At 40.8% G+C, this 20,243-nt stretch overlaps 1 protein-coding gene across 5 annotated transcripts; it reads left to right on the forward strand.

Moving 5' to 3' along the window:
- The first annotated feature begins 11,768 nt into the window (after positions 1-11,768).
- GAR1 (GAR1 ribonucleoprotein) lies at positions 11,769-19,302 on the forward strand. Of its 5 annotated transcripts, none has more exons than XM_043438695.1 (7): positions 11,769-12,069; positions 12,363-12,573; positions 13,877-14,031; positions 14,507-14,566; positions 14,785-14,923; positions 18,559-18,624; positions 18,981-19,302. In XM_043438695.1, the coding sequence occupies exons 2-7, from the start codon at positions 12,375-12,377 to the stop codon at positions 18,992-18,994; spliced, it is 633 nt and encodes a 210-aa protein (XP_043294630.1). In that variant the 5' UTR covers positions 11,769-12,069; positions 12,363-12,374; the 3' UTR covers positions 18,995-19,302. The 5 variants fall into 5 exon arrangements, with proteins under 5 accessions (XP_043294630.1, XP_043294633.1, XP_043294629.1 ...); XM_043438698.1 differs by lacking the exon at positions 11,769-12,069 and adding an exon at positions 12,090-12,216; XM_043438694.1 differs by lacking the exon at positions 11,769-12,069 and adding an exon at positions 12,093-12,212.
- The last annotated feature ends 941 nt before the right edge of the window (positions 19,303-20,243 follow it).

A 20,243-nucleotide genomic window follows, 5' to 3' on the forward strand; every position in this document is an offset into this window, starting at 1 on the left:
ATGTGGGTCCGACACAGCCTTGGCCAGCTCGGGGTCGGGGGCAGTGGAGCCTCTGGAGTGAGAGTGGCCGGTCACAGGGGCCCTGGGTCATGCAGAAATGGCTGGGTCCTGCCTGCCTTTTTCGGTGACCTGGTGACAGTTGCCCAGGAAATGCATGTCCTTGGGTGAGGCAGGTCTTCAGTTGCTGTCAGAGAGAAGTGTCCGCTGACCACTCTCTTCACAGCCAGGCGGTCAGAACTTCCTTGAAAGGGGGATCTGGGAAATTCATCTCCTGGCCTTTCGGAGTCTACCATTTGCACCTTTGAGGTCTACTTTCCATGGATGTTTCAAGGGTGGCTCCTTCACACTTCCAGTGGGCCTCTTCCTGAGAGATAATTTAGGAGAGGGAAGTTGCAGGGGGTGTGGGTGGGGGAAGGAACTGTAGCCCCTGCCCTTGCAGTTGAGCTTGGGACTGCAGTTACTCCTCAGCCTCTGCCTCCTTCCTGTCCATTCTAGACTCCCCTCACCCTGAGTCTCCCCCTCTGCTGGCCTCAGTGGCTTACCTGGTGGCATGACCCTCAGCCTCTTCCAGGATGGCTGAGCCCCTGAATACCATTCCCTTCTCAGACCACGGTTGCTGTTCCCCTTTACTGACACAGGAGATACCTGAGTAGCTCTCACGGTTCCGCACACATTCCTCCCCACCCTCGCTGTAGCAGGCTTCCTTCCCCTGAAGTTCTCTTGACAGGTTACTTCTGTCTAGACGGTGAGCCCTCCTCTCCCCAGGCAGCTCAATGTGCACCAGGCAGAAGGCATAGCATATAGTTCACTGGGGTTCCTGTTTGTGCACCAGGCAGAAGGCATAGCATATAGTTCACTGGGGTTCCTGTTTGTGCCCCAGGGGAACAGTGTGTTTCCTTTGAGAAACAGACCTCAGAGTGCAAAGTGTGGGGACAGGAAGCACAGAGCCTCCAGTTGGTCATCAGAAGTGACGGCAAGTGTGGTCATTCCTGCCTCTGCTTCTTGGGTCGCAGACCTGTGTCTTCTCTCTGTCGCAGACACAGTGCCGCATGACGGTCCTTCAATTCAATGCATATACTGCTTCTTGGAGATCAGCACCCAGTCCTCCGAGTTTTGTCTTAAGTGGCACCTCAGTTTGGCCTTCAGCAGGCTACTCCAATGCTCCATAAGGCTGTCAGCCTCACAGTGGTGCGGTTATATGGTATGACCAGTGAACTGCACGGCCAGAGCTCCACGCTCACATCTCCTTTGCTAGAAGTGGGTTCCCTTATCTAGCAGGATGTTACATGGGATCCCTTGTTGGAGGATGAAATACTCTGTAATCCTTTGACTCATGACCCTGTGGCCCTGCAGGTAGGAAAGTTACCTGTCTTTATGTCTGTTTATTTATGTCTATTCCTGTGAGGATGTACCTCTGGCCTTTTAAAGACTGAAACAAGTGAATGATCAATTTACCACCAAGTGGCTAGCTGGTATCCTTGATGAGTTGTGCCATCTTGGGGGCTCGGCATTGGTCCCTGTTGATATCAGATTGGACATTTATTGATGGCAGTAGCCAAAGAAACCTTCAGGGCCTGTGCTATTATTGGCCATCTCTGTCACCATAGCCATTTTATCCTTGTTCCTGTTGTGTTAGTACTGAGATGGTTGATAACTGAGATTGGCTGATATCAATTAGCTGAGTCATTTTGTTGACTATTTATTACTTTTCTCTAGTGGATGTTCTCTGGTGGTGTTAATATGCATTACAAAGATTTTTATACTTCATTCCCACTCCTATAGGTATGTCCACAAGTTTCTACTCAGACCTTCTTGTTCTTAATCTTTGAATATCTTTCATTTTAGGAGAAAAGACCATCAGGCAATTACTACTGCCTGTGATTCCACATATAGTCTAACCTTAGGCCTCTTTTTTCCCCACACAGAGTGGATAGCCATGTGTACAACCTGAAGCTATGCCCACTGGGAGGACTTTCTTCCACCGCGTCTTTCAGAACCATTACCAAGCACGGTTGTCATTCAGCTGCCGTTTTTGGGGTGTACCTACATACAGAGCCACGCATCTGTGAAGCAAACTCAAACATTTCTCTCCTCCTTCAGCTGCTCATACCAGGGTTCCCATAGAGCCACAGGGGTGAGCTGAGGGACACAGGTGCAGCAGCTTGGATTTGGGGGAAAAGAGAGAAGCCTAGGCCACCTGCTCAAGTACTTTGCTGGTGCCCTTTGCTCCTCTGAGCCCTCTGTTCTAGATGTGACAGGTTCACCTTAGGTTTTTGCTAGGCCTGTTCAACCTTGTACTTCATGGGTCTGCTAGGACCCAGCCCTCAGTGTGCATTTCTCCCACAGTGACACATCAGTCACTCCATTTACCAGTGTTCAGTAGCGCGTGGGTTGTTTCTCTAAAAGAATATAATCCTCTGCTGCAGGTGGCACGGCCTTGCTCCAGAACCTCAGGGTGCTGTTCTTCCGCTGAGGCTTCCTCAAACACTCTGCAATGTTTTTTCCCACCGGTGACACCTCCAACGCCACAGGGTCTTCTGGATTACTGCAGAACTCTTTCCTGCTCTGGGAGCCAAAGCATTATTCTTAAGTGTGAAATATTTGTCCCCCAAATCAAATATTCCCCAAAAGGAATATCTCCAAAAAGACTGACTAAATTTTATGCTTCCTTCTTTATGAAATGAAGTACAAGACAAAATAATTTGTCCTTTACATTTGATAAGATGTCTTGGAAAAAATCTGAGATGTTTTCTCACAATTTTACTTATGTGCCACTTGTTGCCTGCTCTCTGGAGCATGTATGTCTTATCAAGGCATTCCACATGCTGGCCATCTCTTGCTTATCTGCTCTGATTAAGGTAATGCCATCAGTGTAATAAAACAATTTAATGTTCTATAGGAAATCTCAATGATAACCAGATCTCTTCAGAATTTTTTATGGCAGAAGTTGGCAGAGAAGACTTATGAGAAAATTATAATTGTATACTGTTGTTCATCCCATGTGAATGCAAACTGTTTCTGAAATTCTTTTCTGCTTAAAATACTTACAGTGGTTTCAGTTTTCCTGAAAACATTCTTATTGATATACTTTATAATATTGCTGAAACTAGAATCAAGGTTCTTATCTCTAAAAGAAATTTGATTGAAACAAATATTAAACCTTAGCAGGGGTGCAATTTCTAAGCTTAGAAGGAATAGAAGAAAACAAAAAGACATTTATATATCCAAATTATATTAAACATTTTATAACAAAAAAGCACTGAAAAGTGAGCTTAGCATATAACTCAGGATACTATTTAAAACATAATGAAAAAGAATCAAAATGATAGAAAGGAACTAATAAAGACATAAGCAATAGTAAATAAACCAGAAAGTAAAAAACCAGTAGACTTGATAACTAACATGAGTCATTCAGAAAAATAATTTTTAAAAAGAGAGAGTAAAACAATCTTAGAGGAAAGCTATTGAAGTGGTTATTTCTAGGGGGCTGCCAACACCCATTGTCCTTCATAATAGGGTCCCAATTTTCTGTGTGGAATTATCTTTCTTCTATTATGAGTTGTTTTTGGTAGGAGAGTAATTCCAGGCACCTGCTTTCCAAATGGAAGTTGAGAAATCCATATCCAGCCTCCTTCCATTCCTTTTTATAGCTCAGGGACTGATCAAAGAGTCTCTGTCTTTGGTGTTGGGTCTTGAGGTAAGTGATAAGAGAACAAAAGAAACAGTTGTGAATTATTTATTGCAGCAGGAGAAGCAGCATACTGGTCAGACCGTTTCAGCTACAGATAAGCTTCCTTGGATTCCTTTAGGCCTTGTTAAGTAGCCTTAGTTCTTAAGCCTAGTTTCTTAGCCACCTGTCAGTACTTGCAAACATCCTATTATTTTCTACTGAATTTTCTTTTACCAAAGTTAGCCAGTGTTGGCTTGGTGGCTTGTCAGTTAGAAATTTAAGTGATAAAGTCATGTGCAATTTATTAAATAATCTGAAGATCCAAAAAAAATTTCAAGGAAAATAGAATTATCAGAATCAACTTGGGATGAGATAGAAAATTCAAATAAATTAATAGCTAAGATGAAATGGAAAAATTAAAGATTTTAAACTCCCAAAGATACTAAGTTTTGCCAACATTTTAAAGAAAGATCATTCTGTCAATGTATGGCAAAATCACTACAATATTGTAAAGTAACTAGCCTCCAAATAAAATAAATAAATTTAAAAAAGAAAGATCATTCTTTTGTTATTTAAAATTTTTCAGAACATGAAAAAAGATAAAAAGCTCTCTGACTTACTAGCAATACTCTGACATACTTATCCAAAACTGGGTAAGATAAGCCTTGGAAAGAACTCTATAAGCTAATCTTAATTATTAATATACATGCAAAGAGATGGGCATACCAGACCACCTGACCTGCCTCTTAAGAAACCTGTATGCAGGTCAGGAAGCAACAGTTAGAACTGGACATGGAACAACAGACTGGTTCCAAATAGGAAAAGGAGTACATCAAGGCTGTATATTGTCACCTGCTTATTTAACTTATATGCAGAGTACATCATGAGAAACACTGGGCTGGAGGAAGCACAAGCTGGAATCAAGATTGCCGGGAGAAATATCAATAACCTCAGATATGCAGATGACACCACCCTTATGGCAGAAAGTGAATAAGAACTAAAGAGCCTCTTAATGAACGTGAAAAAGGAGAGTTGGCTTAAAGCTCAACATTCAGAAAACTAAGATCATGGCATCTGGTCCCATTACTTCATGGCAGATAGATGGGGATACAGTGGAAATAGTGGCTGACTTTATTTTTCTGGGCTCCAAAATCACTGCAGATGGTGATTGCAGCCATGAAATTAAAAGACACTTACTCCTTGGAAGAAAAGTTATGACCAACCTAAACAGCATATTAAAAAGCAGAGACATTACTTTGTCAACAAAGGTCCGTCTAGTCAAGGCTGTGATATTTCCAGTGGTCATGTATGGATGTGAGACTTGAACTATCAACAAAGCTGAGCGCTGAAGAATTGATGCTTTTGAACTGTGGTGTTGGAGAAGACTCTTGAGAGTCCCTTGGACTGCAAGGAGATCCAAGCAGTTCATCCTAAAGGAGATCAGTCCTGGGTGTTCATTGGAAGGACTGATGCTGAAGCTGAACTCCAATACTTTGGCCACCTGATGTGAAGAGCTGACTCATTTGAAAAGACCCTGATGCTAGGAAAGATTGAGGGCGGGAGAAGAAGGGGACGACAGAGGATGAGATGGTGGGATGGCATCACCGACTCAATGGACATAGGTTTGGGTAGACTCCAGGAGTTGGTGATGCATAGGGAGGCCTGGGGTGCTGTGGTTCATGGGGTCGCAAAGAGTCAGACACGACTGAGAGACTGAACTGAACTGAACTGAACTGAATGATCCTAAATAAAATTTTAGCAAACCATATACCATAAATCACAATATAGTAAAAGAATAACATATCATGACCAAGTGTGGACCATTTTAGAAATACGGGGGTGTTCAACATTAGGATATCTATTAGTGTTGTTGTTCAGTCACTATGTTGGGTCAGATTCTTTGCAACTGCATGAACTGCAGCATGCCAGGATTCCCTGTCCTTCAATATCGCCTGGAGTTTGCTCAAACTCATGTCCATTGAGTCAGTGATGCCATCCAGCCATTTTATCCTCTGTTGCCCCTCTTTTCCTCCTGCCTTCAATCTCTCCCAGCCCCAGGGTTTTTTCCAATGAGTTGGGTTTTCGATTCAGGTGGCCAAATTATTGGAGCCTCAGCTTCAGCATCAGTCCTTCCAATGATAATGATATTCAATCCCATCACTTCATGGCAAATAGATGGGGAAAAAATGGAAACAGTGGCAGGTTTTATTTCCTTGCTCTCCAAAATTACTGCAGATGGTGACCACAGCCATAAAATTAAAAAATGCATGCTCCTTGGAAGAAAAGCTATGACAAACCTAGACAACATATTAAAAAGGCAGAGACATCATTTTGCTGACAAAGGCCCATATAGTCAAACATATGGTTTTTCCAGTAGTCATGTATGGTTGTGAGAGTTGGACCTTAAAGAAGGCTGAGCACAGAAGAATTGATGCTTTTGAATTGTGGTGCTGAAGAAGACTCTTGAGAGTCCCGTGAACTGCAAGGAAATCAAACCAGTCAGTCCTAAAGGAAATCAGTCCTGAGTGTTCATCAAAAGGACTGATGTTGAAGCTGAAACTCCAATACTTTGGCCACCTGATGCAAAGAGCTGACTCATTTGAAAAGACCCTGATGCTGGGAAAGATTGAGGGCAGGAGGAGAAGGGGACAGCAGAGGATGAGATGGTTGGATGGCATCACCGACTCAATGGACATGAGTTTGGGTAGGCTCTGGGAGTTGGTGATGGACAGGGAGGCCTGGCATGCTGCAGTTTATGGGGTCGCAAAGAGTTGGACATGACTGAGCAACTGAACTGAACTGAACTGATGTAGGTGACAACTGTATCCAGAATAAGGGAGACCACAAAGTAAAGACGGTGGAATCTGAGAGAAGTGATAGGTGATCAGTGAAATAAAGAGCGAAGCAGTTGAGCCAGTGCCCCATTCTTCAGAAACTCACCTCAGCATTTTCTCCAGGATAAAGCCTACAAAGATTCTCTGTGGCGCAAGTTCTAACTGAGTGTCCCTGGAGTGAGCACTGAGGTGGAAGAAGCAGAGAACCATTCCTGGTACACACAACTTCCTGGCATTCAGGGAATCTCTGCACTTAAAAAAGTAAGCTATAGGCAAGCTGCTGAGACCTCACATCCCACCCCACCTTCTCCTACACAATCATCCACACAGTCCTCTGTAGTCAGAATCAACACAGACAGTATATACAGCACAATAAAAAGAAAAAGAAAGACCAATCTCATTTATCACTATAGTTGCAAAAATCCTAAACAAAATACCAACGAACTGATACAAAATCTTAAATAGGATTCAGCAGTCTTTTAATAATAACATTAACACTTACAGCTTTTTCTGCACACACACATAAATATGTATATAAGTAAAAGTGAAGTCGCTCAGTCACGTCTGACTCTTTGCGACCCCATGGACTGTAGCCTACCAGGATCCTCAGTTCATGGGATTTTCCAGGCAAGAGTACTGGAGTGGGTTGCCATTTCCTTCTCCAGGAGATCTTCCCGACCCAGGGATCAAACCCAGGTCTCCTGCATTGTAGGCAGATGCTTTACCGTCGGAGCTACCAAGGAAGCCCAAATATGTATATAGGCTCAAGTAAATAAAATATTTATGTTAAATTGTCTTAATTTCAGGGTAGGAAAATTTCACGTTTAAATTGGACATAGCAGTTCAGCAATTTTTTTTTCCTTTTAAAAAATATGTACCTCCTGTCTCTGTCCAATGATAAGACACAGAAGTCATGATAATTCAGAAGCAATGACCACCCCTTAGTGCCAGATTGTGTTCTTTGGGCTTCTTAAAGAAAGGGCTGAGGCAGGAAAAGTGTATGTCAGACAGAGCCATCCAGTGTCAGAGAGTAGGAAGCCATCAGAAGCTAGTGAGTGGTATTAAGACATAGGACCAAACTTGAAAGTGCTCTCACATGCCAAAGATGAAACAATTTACGCATTAAATACCTTTTATGTACATGTAGGCCTATAAAATGATTAATATTTATTAAAACCAATTTGCACTCTACTAACTTAAATAATTGAAGTTTCCTCTCCTACTCAATTTGCATGAGAGTTGATGTCCTATTTTTAAATTACTATAAATCAAGTATTAAACTTAAAAACTATGAATAACTGTTGTACAATGATAACATATAATATTATACAGTAACTCTAATTTGATAAAAATTTATAAAAAAAGAATTGAGATCCTTTGTGAGGAGGAGGAAACTACTCCTCACAATAAGTAGGCCAATAAGTTGTAGTCTTGGACAAAAATAAACAGATTCGTAGAAAAACACCATTCTTTAAGCAGCACTGAGTTGCATAATGTGAACCATGTTAACTATGCACTTCAAAATGATTAATGTGGTACAGTTTATGTTATGCATATTTTACCATAGTTGGAAAAAAAGAGCATTGGTAATTATTATTGGATTCTTATGGCTACATGTCTATCAGCTTCTGATCATGTCAATGTCATGGGATGGAGACTTGTGCTGTGTGCTCACTTGCTCAGCTGTGTCCGACTCTTTGAGACCCCATGGAGCATGGCCTGCCAGGCTCCTCTGTCCATGGGATTTCCCAGACCAGACAAGAATATTGGAGTGGGTTGCCATTTCCTTCTCTAGGGGATCTTCCCAACCCAGGGGTCGAAGCCACACCTCTTGCATCTCCTGCATTGGCAGGCAGATTCTTCATCACTGTGTCACCTGGGTATATAAAAGTTTTATGCAGGGTTTTCTGAGATGTAAAAATTAATTCAATGGTTCTTTCAGGGTAAAAGGATAGAAAAAGGCTGATCTAACGGATGGGAAATGGAGTTCTTCCAAGAAGGAATGATTGCCACTGGCAGAGAAAGAGAAGCAAGGCAATGATGCTGGTCTGATGGAGCTGAAAAACAGTGTAGAGCGCTGGAGGGAAATAAAATTAATTATCCAGAAGGCCTAGTCATGTGGAAATTTTACTTTAGACTTGTTACTAAAGGAAACGGCAAACTGTTTAGGGTCATGAAGATGGCTATGGTATGAGGAAACTTTTATTAAGTTCAGTATGTCATCACATGCATTACAGATGGAAGGAAGAAAAGGGTGGAGGCATTTATTTCAACACAGCAAAGATGCTAAGAATGTGAGGGTGCTGTAGTTCACTGCAATTATTTCTCAACTTTTGAGTTGTTGTAGATTATATTGGGTGAATTAGGGTAGGAATAACAGAGGACACTGTGGTAACAGGAGGCCTGTATCGACAGTATGAATCTACTTTAGATGGAATGAATAGAAATAGACAGCTTTGAATAAGGAGACTGCAACCAAGGTTGGGTGGGGATGATGGTAGGAGAGTGCTCAGATGTTGGAGTCCAAAGATTCAGAAACCAAGAGTATGATGCTACCATGAAGACAAACAGGGAATTGGAATGAAGAATAACTTGAAAAGAGGAAGGAGGGAGCCTGGGGGTGGTGATACAGCAAAGGATTGATGGGGTGTGAGAATCCATGGTTTCACTTTGTCTCTCTAACTAGGTGGGGAAGTTTCTTCCCTTCTAACAGTTTCTTGCATGTAAAATAAAGGGGTATCATGTAATCTTGAAGGTTCCATAGAAGTTCAATGGTTTCAACACATTGAGTTGGAGATAACAGACACCAAGACTCTTGAGAGTCCCTTGGACTGCAAGGAGATCCAACCAGTCAATCCTAAAGGAAATCTGTCCTGAATATTCATTGGAAGGACTGATGCTGAAGCTGAAACCCCAATACTTTGGCCACCTGATTCAAAGAACTGACTCCTTGAAAAAGACCCTGATGATGGGAAAGATTGAAGGCAGGAGGAGAAGGGGATGACAGAGGATGAGATGGATGAGATGGTTGAATGGCATCTCATGAGTCTGAGCAAGTTCCAGGAGTTGGTGATGGACAGGGCAGCCAGGCATGCTGCAGTCCACGGGGTTGCAAAGAGTCAGACATGACTAAGAGACTGAACTGAACTGGAGATAAAACACTGAATGTACACAGAGCAAAATAGAGCAGGGCTGTTATGAATAATCCTGCCTCTGTATGATGTATAGAATTTAAAGTGCATTTAGAAAATCTGAATAAAAATTTATTTAGAAAAAATTTCTTATTTATAGGATTGCTAAGTGCTTTCTCAAGAAGCTTGTACTTTAGTGTAGGTGACATATTGTGATTCCTAATATACCCATAGTTAAAGTCTACAAAGTTCTTCCAGTATGTAAATAACCCCCTAAAAAGGATACCAATCCCTACCTTCTTTCAAAAAGGCAGGTGACTGTGCTAAACATCAGGGTAAGCCCTCAGATTATTCAAGTGAAAAAAGATAATTCCAATTTAGCAAATGGAGGGTTGCTAGTCTTGTTTGGGAGATAACTTTTAGCGGAAGCCGAAGTTAGATATCCAGGACTTAAAAACAGGAGCGGAGAAAGGCTTGTAGTAGAGACTGTCCTGTTGGTGCTCAAAATGTACTTGCAGAGGAACAAACTATTTGGCACAAAAGATAAAAATATTGTCTGGTTTTCCTTCAGACAAGTTTCTTTACTAGCACGTACACACACAGTTTTCCCCCTTGCTTTAGTGAAACCAAATTGCCAACATCCGTTGCATCATCGAAAAAGCAAGAGAGTTCCAGAAAAACATCTATTTCTGCTTTATTGACTATGCCAAAGTCTTTGACTGTGTAGATCACAATAAACTATGGAAAATTCTGAAAAAGATGGAAATACCAGACCACCTTACCTGCCTCCTGAGAAATCTGTATGCAGGTCAGGAAGCAACAGTTAGAACTGGACATGGAACAACAGACTGGCTCCAAATTGGGAAAGGAGGAGGTCAAGGCTGTATATTGTCACCCTGCTTATTTATCTTATATGCAGAGTACATCATGAGAAATGCTGGGCTGGATGAAGCACAAGATGGAATCAAGATTGCCGGGAGAATATCAATAATTTCAGATATGCAGATGGCACCAGACTTATGGCAGAAAGCAAGAAGAACTAAAGAGACTATTGATGAAAGTGAAACAGGAGAGTGAAAAAGTTGGCTTAAAACTCAACATTCAGAAAACTAAGATCATGGCATCTGGTCCCAAAACTTCATGGCAAATAGATGGGAAAACAATGGAAACAGTGACAAGACTTTATTTTGGGGGGCTCCAAAATCACTGCAGATGGTGACTGCAGCCAAGAAATTAAAAGACGCTTACACCCTGGAAGAAAAGTTATGACCAACCTACACAGCATATTAAAAAGCAGAGACATTGCCAACAAAGGTTCGTCTAGTCAAAGCTATGGTTTTTCCAGTAGTCATGTATGGATGTGAGAGTTGGACTATCAAGAAAGCTGAGCATAGAAGAATTGATGCTTTTGAACTGTGGTGTTGGAGAAGACTCTTGAGAGTCCCTTGGACTGCAAGGAGATCCAACCAGTACATCCTAAAAGAGGTCAGTACAGAATATTCATTGGAAGGATTGATGCTGAAGCTGAAACTCCAATACTTTGGCCACCTGATGTGAAGAATTGACTCATCTGAAAAGACCCTGATGCTGGTAAAGATTGAAGGCTGGAGGAGAAGGGGACGACAGAGGATGAGATGGTTGGTTGGCATCACCCATTCAATGGACACGGGTTTGAGTAAACTACAGGAGTTGGTGATGGACAGGGAGGCCTGGCGTGCTGCACAGTCCATGGAGTCGCAGAGTCGGACATGACTGAGCGAATTAACTGCACTTAGTGAAACCATAGGATAAAACGATGGGCACAGTACTGCCCACAATCGTGCGTACTTCAAAGGATCCGGAAGAAACAAACGACTCGGAAGAACTCAGACAAGCCCTTTCACTGGGTTCCGATGCGAACAGATCCACCCTCCGGCAGAGCGCGGCTCAAATCTCCTCAACAGACAACTGGGGGAGCCGCAACCAACTGTCGAGGAAGAGGACCGCAGGGCAGTCTAACAATAGAGAACAGACCTGCACTCAGCTCCCAACCGGAACTGGCCGGGCGGCGGGCAGAGGGGCGGGCCCTGACGCCAGTCGTCGCCAAGGGCAACGCCGCAGAGCGGAACTTCCTGCAACGTCATGCTTCAAAGGACGCCGATATTGTATGTCACTTCCTCTGCTCGCCATAGGCAAGTAAAGCTGATTGTCGTAAAGTAACGGTTGATGTTGAGATATTACTGATACTCTTCCAGCACTGAAGGCTCTTTCGGACAGGCTATAGCGTACCTGCTTCCGCAGGTGCCTAGCTTTTTCTAAACCAGGTATTCGAGTTTCTAGGTGATTCCCTCCCCACTTCAGTTTTGTCCCGGTACGGTGGCCGAAGAGGCTCGTGTGAGGCGGAAGTACCGGAGTGTGGGTGTGAGCACCCGGGCCTGAGGTGCACGTGGCGCCGGTGAGTAGCGGGAGGAGGCCAGGCGGTCTGAGAAAGTTGGACGTGGAATGCAGCGGAGGGAGGGAGGGAATGCGGCTGAGGCCCTTCCTGCCTGCCGGGGGAGGAGGCTCGTGAGTGGTCGGTCGGCGCTCACAGGGCTGTCGGCAGGTCACACTCATCTTTCGGGCGAGTCGCTGGCCCTCTGGCCGTGGTTGAGGTGGCAGGGTTGCTGTTACTGTTATCCGCGTTTTCGGTTTCTGATTGAGGCCCAGAGGCCCCAGTGACTGAACGGCACGCACTGTTTTTCTCACCAGGTAGGAGCGAGCATGTCTTTTCGAGGCGGAGGTCGCGGAGGATTTAATCGAGGTGGCGGCTTCGGTCGCGGCGGCAGCAGCAACAGCCACTTCCGAGGTGGAGGCGGCGGCAATTTCAGAGGCGGCGGCGGCAGAGGAGGATTCGGACGAGGGGGCGGCCGCGGAGGCTTTAACAAAGGCCAAGATCAAGGACCTCCAGAACAAGTAGTTTGTATGTAGACTTCAGAGCTTGGCATACTTGGGCGCGAAGGGTGGAATGGAGTCGGGGGCAGAGGTTGTAGGTCTGTGTTATTAAGTTTGACTAGGAGTCTGGTGCTGAAAGGTAGATGCAGCAGCTGCCTTTCTCAGGGGGTTGGTCTTTAGTTGTGGAGTCAAGCCTACGGAGAGGCGGTAAACTGACTTCTAATTGTGCTGTAGAATGTAAGAAAGCTGAAGGATACCTAAAATGCATTATGGAAATAGAACTAGAGTTTAGGCTGAATGGGAGATATAAATAGGTATTTTATGTCCTTACCCTTACTGTTTTCGTTTTACAGATAAGAAAATTGATTCAGAGTTAAGTTTCTTTGCTAGTGTCATAGTGATGAGTGATAGTCTAATATATGAAGAGAAAGTTGGATCAGTATGCAAAATGGTGTAAAGAGATCAGTGGCTAGAGTGATAAATAGGGTCTAATATATGAAGAGAAAGTTGGATCAGTATGCAAAATGGTGTAAAGAGGTCAGTGGCTAGAGTCAAAGATCCTGTCCCCATAACAGTCCATGCATGACACATTGAGAGCTTGAGAAAGTGAAGAAAAAAGGAAGGGTTAGATGGGAGAGAGATTTCAGTGGAAACAAACTTAGAAGATGGCTAATACTAGAAATAAAAGGTTCTCGATTTTGAACTTGGGTGATGGGAGTTGAGAGTTGGTTTTATAGGAATATGGTGAGTATTTTAGTTTGGGGTGGATATAGGTTAGATATGAAAGTTAGATATGAAAGTTAGATATGAAATTCCAGACTTTCTTGGTGAGGATCAAAGAGTCAGTGAAAAGGTGATAAGTGGGAAGTTTTAAAAGGAGGAGGAAAAAGGCAGGAGAACAACAGACTGTCTTAGAGTTATGGATGGGGAGAAAGAAGAGAAACAATAGAATGAAGCATAGTATTTAATCAAATAATAATAGTAACTATAATAAAATAACTTACAGGTTGAGTGGTCTCAATATGCCAGGCACTTTCTAAGCACTTGACACTTATTGTTGTACTTAATCCTCACTCTTCCAGGTGTTAGGCGAGGGTTTTGTTGTTAGCCCTACATTAAAGATGAAGACACTGAAGAATAGAGAAGGTGAGACCTTTACTCCAGGTCACATAGCTAGTATTTTGTGGAGTTGGTACTAAGTCAGGAAGGCTTTTTTGCCTTTAGACAGATATGGTGAAATCCCAGGTAGCCAAGAGGAAAGCTTCTAGAAGAGGTTGGTCAATATTATTTGAAACTGTTTGATATTTTAACAATTTCATGTCCTATTTCAGTATTAGGAGAGTTCCTGCATCCTTGTGAAGATGACATAGTGTGTAAATGTACCACAGATGAAAATAAAGTACCTTATTTCAATGCTCCAGTTTATTTAGAAAACAAAGAACAAATTGGAAAAGTGGATGAAATATTTGGACAGCTTAGAGATTTTGTATCCTTTTTAATTGGAAGATGTAGCAATCCTGTTGAAAGGTCATGACTTGTTTTTTTCAATTTGTTTTTTTCTGGAGTTAAGTATTGATTAAACTGAACTTGGTGCTTCATAGAAGTGGATGCAGTATTGCTAAGATTGGACCATAAAGGAGAATCAAGACAGGGGAATCTATTTCCACATAAATTGAAAAGATAGGCCTCTTAAGTGTGCCTTCCTTTTTGGAAGGTTTTAGAAATGATTGTCACTTGGATCAGTGCCACTTGAGTTACTTTGCTTTCGATATGATGATGCTACTGCAATAGTATGGTGGAACTGGAAGTTTTAAAACAAAAACTTCACTTCTGTTTGGAAACTCATTTCTTACTTTTCGTGAATATTTCTGTATATTCCAACCTTGTTATTTTAAAAATGTCATGTGAATCCAGAAGATTATCGTTGATTGTAATTGCTTATTCCTTAATAAAATTAATAGTATTTTTCAGTTAAATTATCAGAGAACATGAAAGCATCTTCCTTTAAAAAACTACAGAAGGTGAGTCAAGCTGACACCTAGATCCTTGGTTTTATAAATGAATGACCTACCTTAGGGCAGTTTTACTTAAAGGCACTTGAGACTTCCTCAGTGTATCACTAGTGAAGTTACAGGGTTGGGATTTGTCCCAGACAGTTTTGAGTCTAGTGTGTCGGTTCTTAATGATTATATTATATTACCCCCAGCTCATCACTTAATTGTTTCTATTATTCTTCCAGTTTTATATAGACCCATATAAGCTGCTGCCGTTGCAGAGGTTTCTACCTCGACCTCCTGGTGAAAAGGGACCTCCAAGAGGCGGTGGCAGGGGAGGTCAAGGAGGAGGAAGAGGCAGAGGTGGCAGAGGTGGTAGAGGTGGTAAGTTCTCCATGGAGGAAAATTTCTAAAGAGATTTCAAAGTCACAGCCTACTTAAAGAGTACAATTTAATTTTGAATATAAGCCAACCTTCCTTATGGTTATTTATTTCTTTTCGTAAGGCTCTTTTCAAATCTTGGCAGATTACCATAGTAATTATGCTTATTTTTTATAACATATAGGATTAGCTTAATTGAATTTTAATTTTTTAATTAGTATTTAGCAAAACTTCATGAAGGTGAGTGATATCTTTATTTTATGGATGAGGAAATGTAAGCTTAGAAATGTTAATTTGTCCTAATCAAACGATTGGTGGCTCAGAAATAAAACCAGTATCTTCTGATGTCGTGTCAAAGACTATCACCAATAAATTCATTGCTTTGATTTCAGTATGTTGATGTTATGTATTTCCCCACAGCTTGGATACATTTATTGTGCAGGCAGCCAGGTGATAAGCCAGGTTGGGGATGAGCTGGGATGCAGCATCTGAGAATGATGTGCTAGGTGGGTGACAGGATGATGGGCAGAGCCAAAGTGGTAAGGAAGAGGAGCTGCCAAGTGGGTTACTGTATTAGAAAAGAGAATTCTGTTTTCAGTTTTGCCTCTCAATTTAATGAACGTTTCACTCTGTAAATGTGCCTTTTTGGGATCCAGGTAACTTGGAGATAATCTCTTAAAAGATATGTACATATTTATTTGGAAGTATCCCTTTGAGAATTTGAATGGAGATCCCCTCATTCCCATTCTATATTCAGTCTTCTATATATAGTTTTAAAAATTCACAACTCTATTTTCTTAAAATCTTAATCTTTTTATATTAGTATTTTGGATATATGTGTTTATTTCTTTATTATTTCTCTTTTTATGTTTCATCATTCTTTACAAAGCTATCCCCCAAAATAAGTAAAAGTAGGGACTGCAGTAGGAAGCCAAATGTGTTGGATAATAGAAAAAATAATTCAAAATTTTTAAATTTCAAAGCTCGTCAGCATGTGAACATCAGTGTGTATGTTTCCAGCTCAGTTAACCTTAAATGTTGTATCCATGGTACTTCCCAGGTGGTGCTAGTGGTAAAGAATCCACCTGCCAATACAGGAGACATAAGAGACATGGGTTCGATCCCTGGGTTAGGAAGATCCCTTGGAGGAGGGCACGCCAACCCATTACAGTATTCTTGCCTGGAGAATCCGATAGACAGAGGGGCCTGGTGGGCTACAGTCCATTGGGTCACAAAGAGTCGGACGTGACTGAGGCAACTTAGCAGGCATGGTAGTACTCCCAGAACCAAACCACCCATGTCTGCTACTTTTTGTTCTTAGGATTAAGAAGCCTTAGTGCAGTTTAAAAAGTGTATACCCTAAGCAAAAGTTGAGGTACTCATACATTTAACAATAGGGCTAAACTGAACTTTAAAGTAACAAGCTTTTCTAATGTATTAAAACTTGTTTAAAAAGTTGTAACCTATGATTTTACCTTTCTGTTGGTTTGAGAAACTACTACTGTTTCTCCATTTTTATCTTTTAGAAAATTCTGCGAGATAAAATATGTGAATATATGTTAGGTTGGTGCAGAAATAATTGCAGTTTTGCATTGTTGAACTTTGCCCTTTGATATTAGAATACATTCTTAAATAAATATGATTATATTATACCTCATTTTAATGCACATTTCTTGCTTTATATTTTTTGCTAATGACATTAGCAATAAAGATATGAAGATCATGGCATCCGGTCCTATCACTTCATGACAAATAGGTGGGGAAAATGTGGAAACTGTCAGATGTCATTTTCTTGGGCTCCAAAATCTGTGCATACGGTGACTGCAGCCACGAAATTAAAAGACACTTGCTCCTTGGAAGGAAAGCTGTGACAAACCTAGACAGTGTTTGAAAAAGCAGAGACATTACTTTGCCGATAAAAGTCCGTCTAGTCAAAGCTGTGGTTTCTCCAGTGGTCGTGTATGAATGTAAGAGTTGGACCATAAAGAAAGCTGAGTGTCAAAGAACTGGTGCTTTAAATTGCGGTGCTCTTGAGAAGACTCTTGAGAATCCTTTAAACTGCAAGAGCTGAAATCAATTCTAAAGGAAATCAGTCCTGAATATTCATTGGAAGAACTGGTGCTGAAGTTGAAGCTCCAGTATTTTGGCCCCCTGATGTGAAGAGCTGACTCATTGGAAAAGACCCTGATGCTGGGAAAGATTGAAGGCAAGAGGAGAAGGGGCCACAGAGGATGAAATGGTTGGATGGCATCACTAACTCAATGGACATGTTTGAGAAAACTCTGGGAGATAGTGAAGGACAGGGAAGCTTGGTGTGCTGCATGCAGTTCATGGGGTCACAGTGAGTCAGACACGATGTAGTGATTGAACAACAACAACAATGACATATTACTTGCTGTTTATTTTATATGTATTTTAGACTATGGAAATGATGTTAGACAAAAAGCAAAATTGAGCAGTTTTCTTATTCGAGTTCAAAATGGGTCATAAAGCAGTGGAGATAACTTGTAACATCAAGAACTCATTTGGCCCAGGAATTGCTAGTGAACGTACAGTTCATTGGTGGTTCAAGAAGTTTTGCAAAGGAAACGAGAGCCTTGAAGATGAGGAGTGCAGAGGCTGGCCACCGGAAAGTGACTCCAAGCCGTTAAGAACCACATTAAAGCTGATCCTCTTAAAACTACATGAGAAGTTGCCTAAGAACTTACCATTGACCATTCTATGGTTGTTTGACATTTGAAGCAAATTGGAAAGGTGAAAAAGGTTGACAAGAGGGTGCCTCATGAGCTGACTGCAAATAAAAAAAAAATCATTTCAGTGTGTCGTCCTCTTATTCTCTGTAACAACAATGAGCCATTTCTTGATTGAATTGTGACCTGCAGCAAAAATTGGATTTTATATGACGCCAGCGATGACCAGCTCAGTGATTGGACTGAGAAGAGGCTCTAAAATACTTCCCTAAGCCAAACTTGCACCAAAAAAAGGGTCGTGGTCACTGTTGGGTGGTCTGCTGCCAGTCTTCTGATCCATTATAGCTTTCTGAATCCTGGTAAAACCATTACATCTGAGAAGTATCCTCAGCAAATTGAGGAGATGCACTGAAAACTGCGGTGCCTGCAGCCATATCAATAGAATGGGCCCTATTCTTTCCCTTGACAATACTTGACCTAATGTCGAACAGCCAACGCTTCAAAACTTGAACAAATTGGACTGTGAAGTTTTGCCTCATTTGCTGAATTCATCTGACCTCTTGCCTAATTCATCTGACCTCTTGGCAAATGACTACAACTTCTTCAAGCATCTTGACAACTTTTTGCAGGGAAGAAGTTTCCACAACCAGAAGGATACAGAAAATGCTCTCCAAGAGTTCGTTGAATCCCATGGCATGAGTTTTTATGTTACAGGAATAAACAAACGTATCTCTCGTTGGCAAAAGGGTGTTGGTTGTAATGCTTCCTATTTTGATTAAGGAAGTGCTTGAGCCTAGTTATAATTTAAAATTCAGGGTCTGAAACTGCAGTGACTTTTGTAACAACCTAACACTATTCTTTATAATTGTAAGAAATATATTGATGTTTATAGGCTTACCAAAATGTGATAGGTTACAGTTATTTAATGAATATTTCCTTTATTTTTAGGTGGTTTTAGAGGTGGAAGAGGAGGTGGAGGTTTCAGAGGAGGAAGAGGGGGTGGTGGTTTCAGAGGTGAGTGGGGAAAAAAAAACTTGAAATAACTGAATTTCTAGAAATGGTATTGTCTACTATTTCTTTTTGCCAGCAAGTATGTAGAACACCATGGTATTCCTTTATTTTAGCCTAATATACAGTTAAATTTTATATCACTTTTACTTTTGAATTTTTTCACCTGTTTCTGCTTTACTTTGCTGTATTATTAATTTGAAAAGCAAAAAGGTGGTTATATAAATGATAGTTAAATTTGGTAAAGTATGTTTGTTAAACTTTACCAGAACTAATGCTGATTTTAAACTTGAGTTTTGGGTAATAGTGTTATTTAAAGTTCACTTTTCTATATTTTTAATATTTTCATTTTTTCTTATCAGGAAGAGGACATTAAGTGTAACAGTTGACAGAAACTTTACCAGTTGACTTCTGCATTAACCTCATAATTTACTTCAGTGGATCAGAAACTTGTTTCTTGAGCAAATTTTGAAGAACTGGTCATTTTAGAAAAGTGGAGCTAAAATGTCAACGTCATGCAAAAATGAGTGCGGCAGAACAGGCAACTTTGCTTCAAAAGAGTATGAATAAGTGTTTTAACATTTTGTACAATGTTCGGAACTTTGGGGGTGTTTAATAAAGGGACAGCTTTTATTTGGAGCATATTTGAATTTTGTAAATAAAGTGTTTTATTTCTTTAAGTAATTTAGAGCTGTGTTTATTAAACCAGAGTTTAAAGGGACAGCCCAGTAGATTTAAGATAGAAAAAGAGGATGTTTATATATCTAACTGAGCTTTAAAGAAAAACAGGCTAGTAGAGCAGTACTTCACATTATTTATAAATTAACACTCCCTTTAAAATGTTTGCCTTTTGTATATGAGAACATCAGCACACTTTATCATATTTTTTCCCTTTTGTGTGTTAGGACACAAATCAAAGTAAGACAACTTCTCTAATTGTAACTCATAATTGATTAGAAAGTTTTAGTATTAATTATGAATCTATTAAAGTTGGAACAGCTCTGTTCAGGCTGAGAACTAGAAATTCAAGACATTTCTGAAGAAATATTTAACTTTTTCATTCAATATAGATGGAATGTTGAAAGCTTCACTGAATGTTTTTATTTTTCTTTTTTAAGGGATTCCAGGTTTAAAGTTTTACTGACCATAAATAAATATTTGATCGCTTGCTACATGTTCATATTCTTGGATAGGGACATTACAAATGAAATTGGTTGTGGTTCTCAATGCTGTTATAGTATCAAGATGTTAACAAGTTAGAATACTGTGATATAGGATAATTTCCCCTGCCATTGACTCCCACCCTCCCTCCCTCCCCAGCATGGTTCATTCTTAGAAGGAATGAGTTGTTGTGTTATTTCTTCAGTTTTCTAGCATGCTTTACTTAATACTTGGTTAACTCTTGAATGTTTATTTGAGTAGCATATAGTATTGCCTAAGTCAGTATTTGGGTTTTCCTTATGCTTTTTGATTAATGGAATTGTAGCAGGATTAATAAATGTGTAAAATATAAGTATATATGATGATCAAATATGTTGAAAATTTTTCACAGAAGCAGTTATGCTATTACAACTTGGGAAAGGAATCTGTTTGATTTAGAATCCTTGGGTTGAAACTTTCAGTTA

Source organism: Cervus canadensis, chromosome 19 (genome assembly GCF_019320065.1).
Source record: "Cervus canadensis isolate Bull #8, Minnesota chromosome 19, ASM1932006v1, whole genome shotgun sequence".
Taxonomy (NCBI): Eukaryota; Metazoa; Chordata; class Mammalia; order Artiodactyla; family Cervidae; genus Cervus; species Cervus canadensis.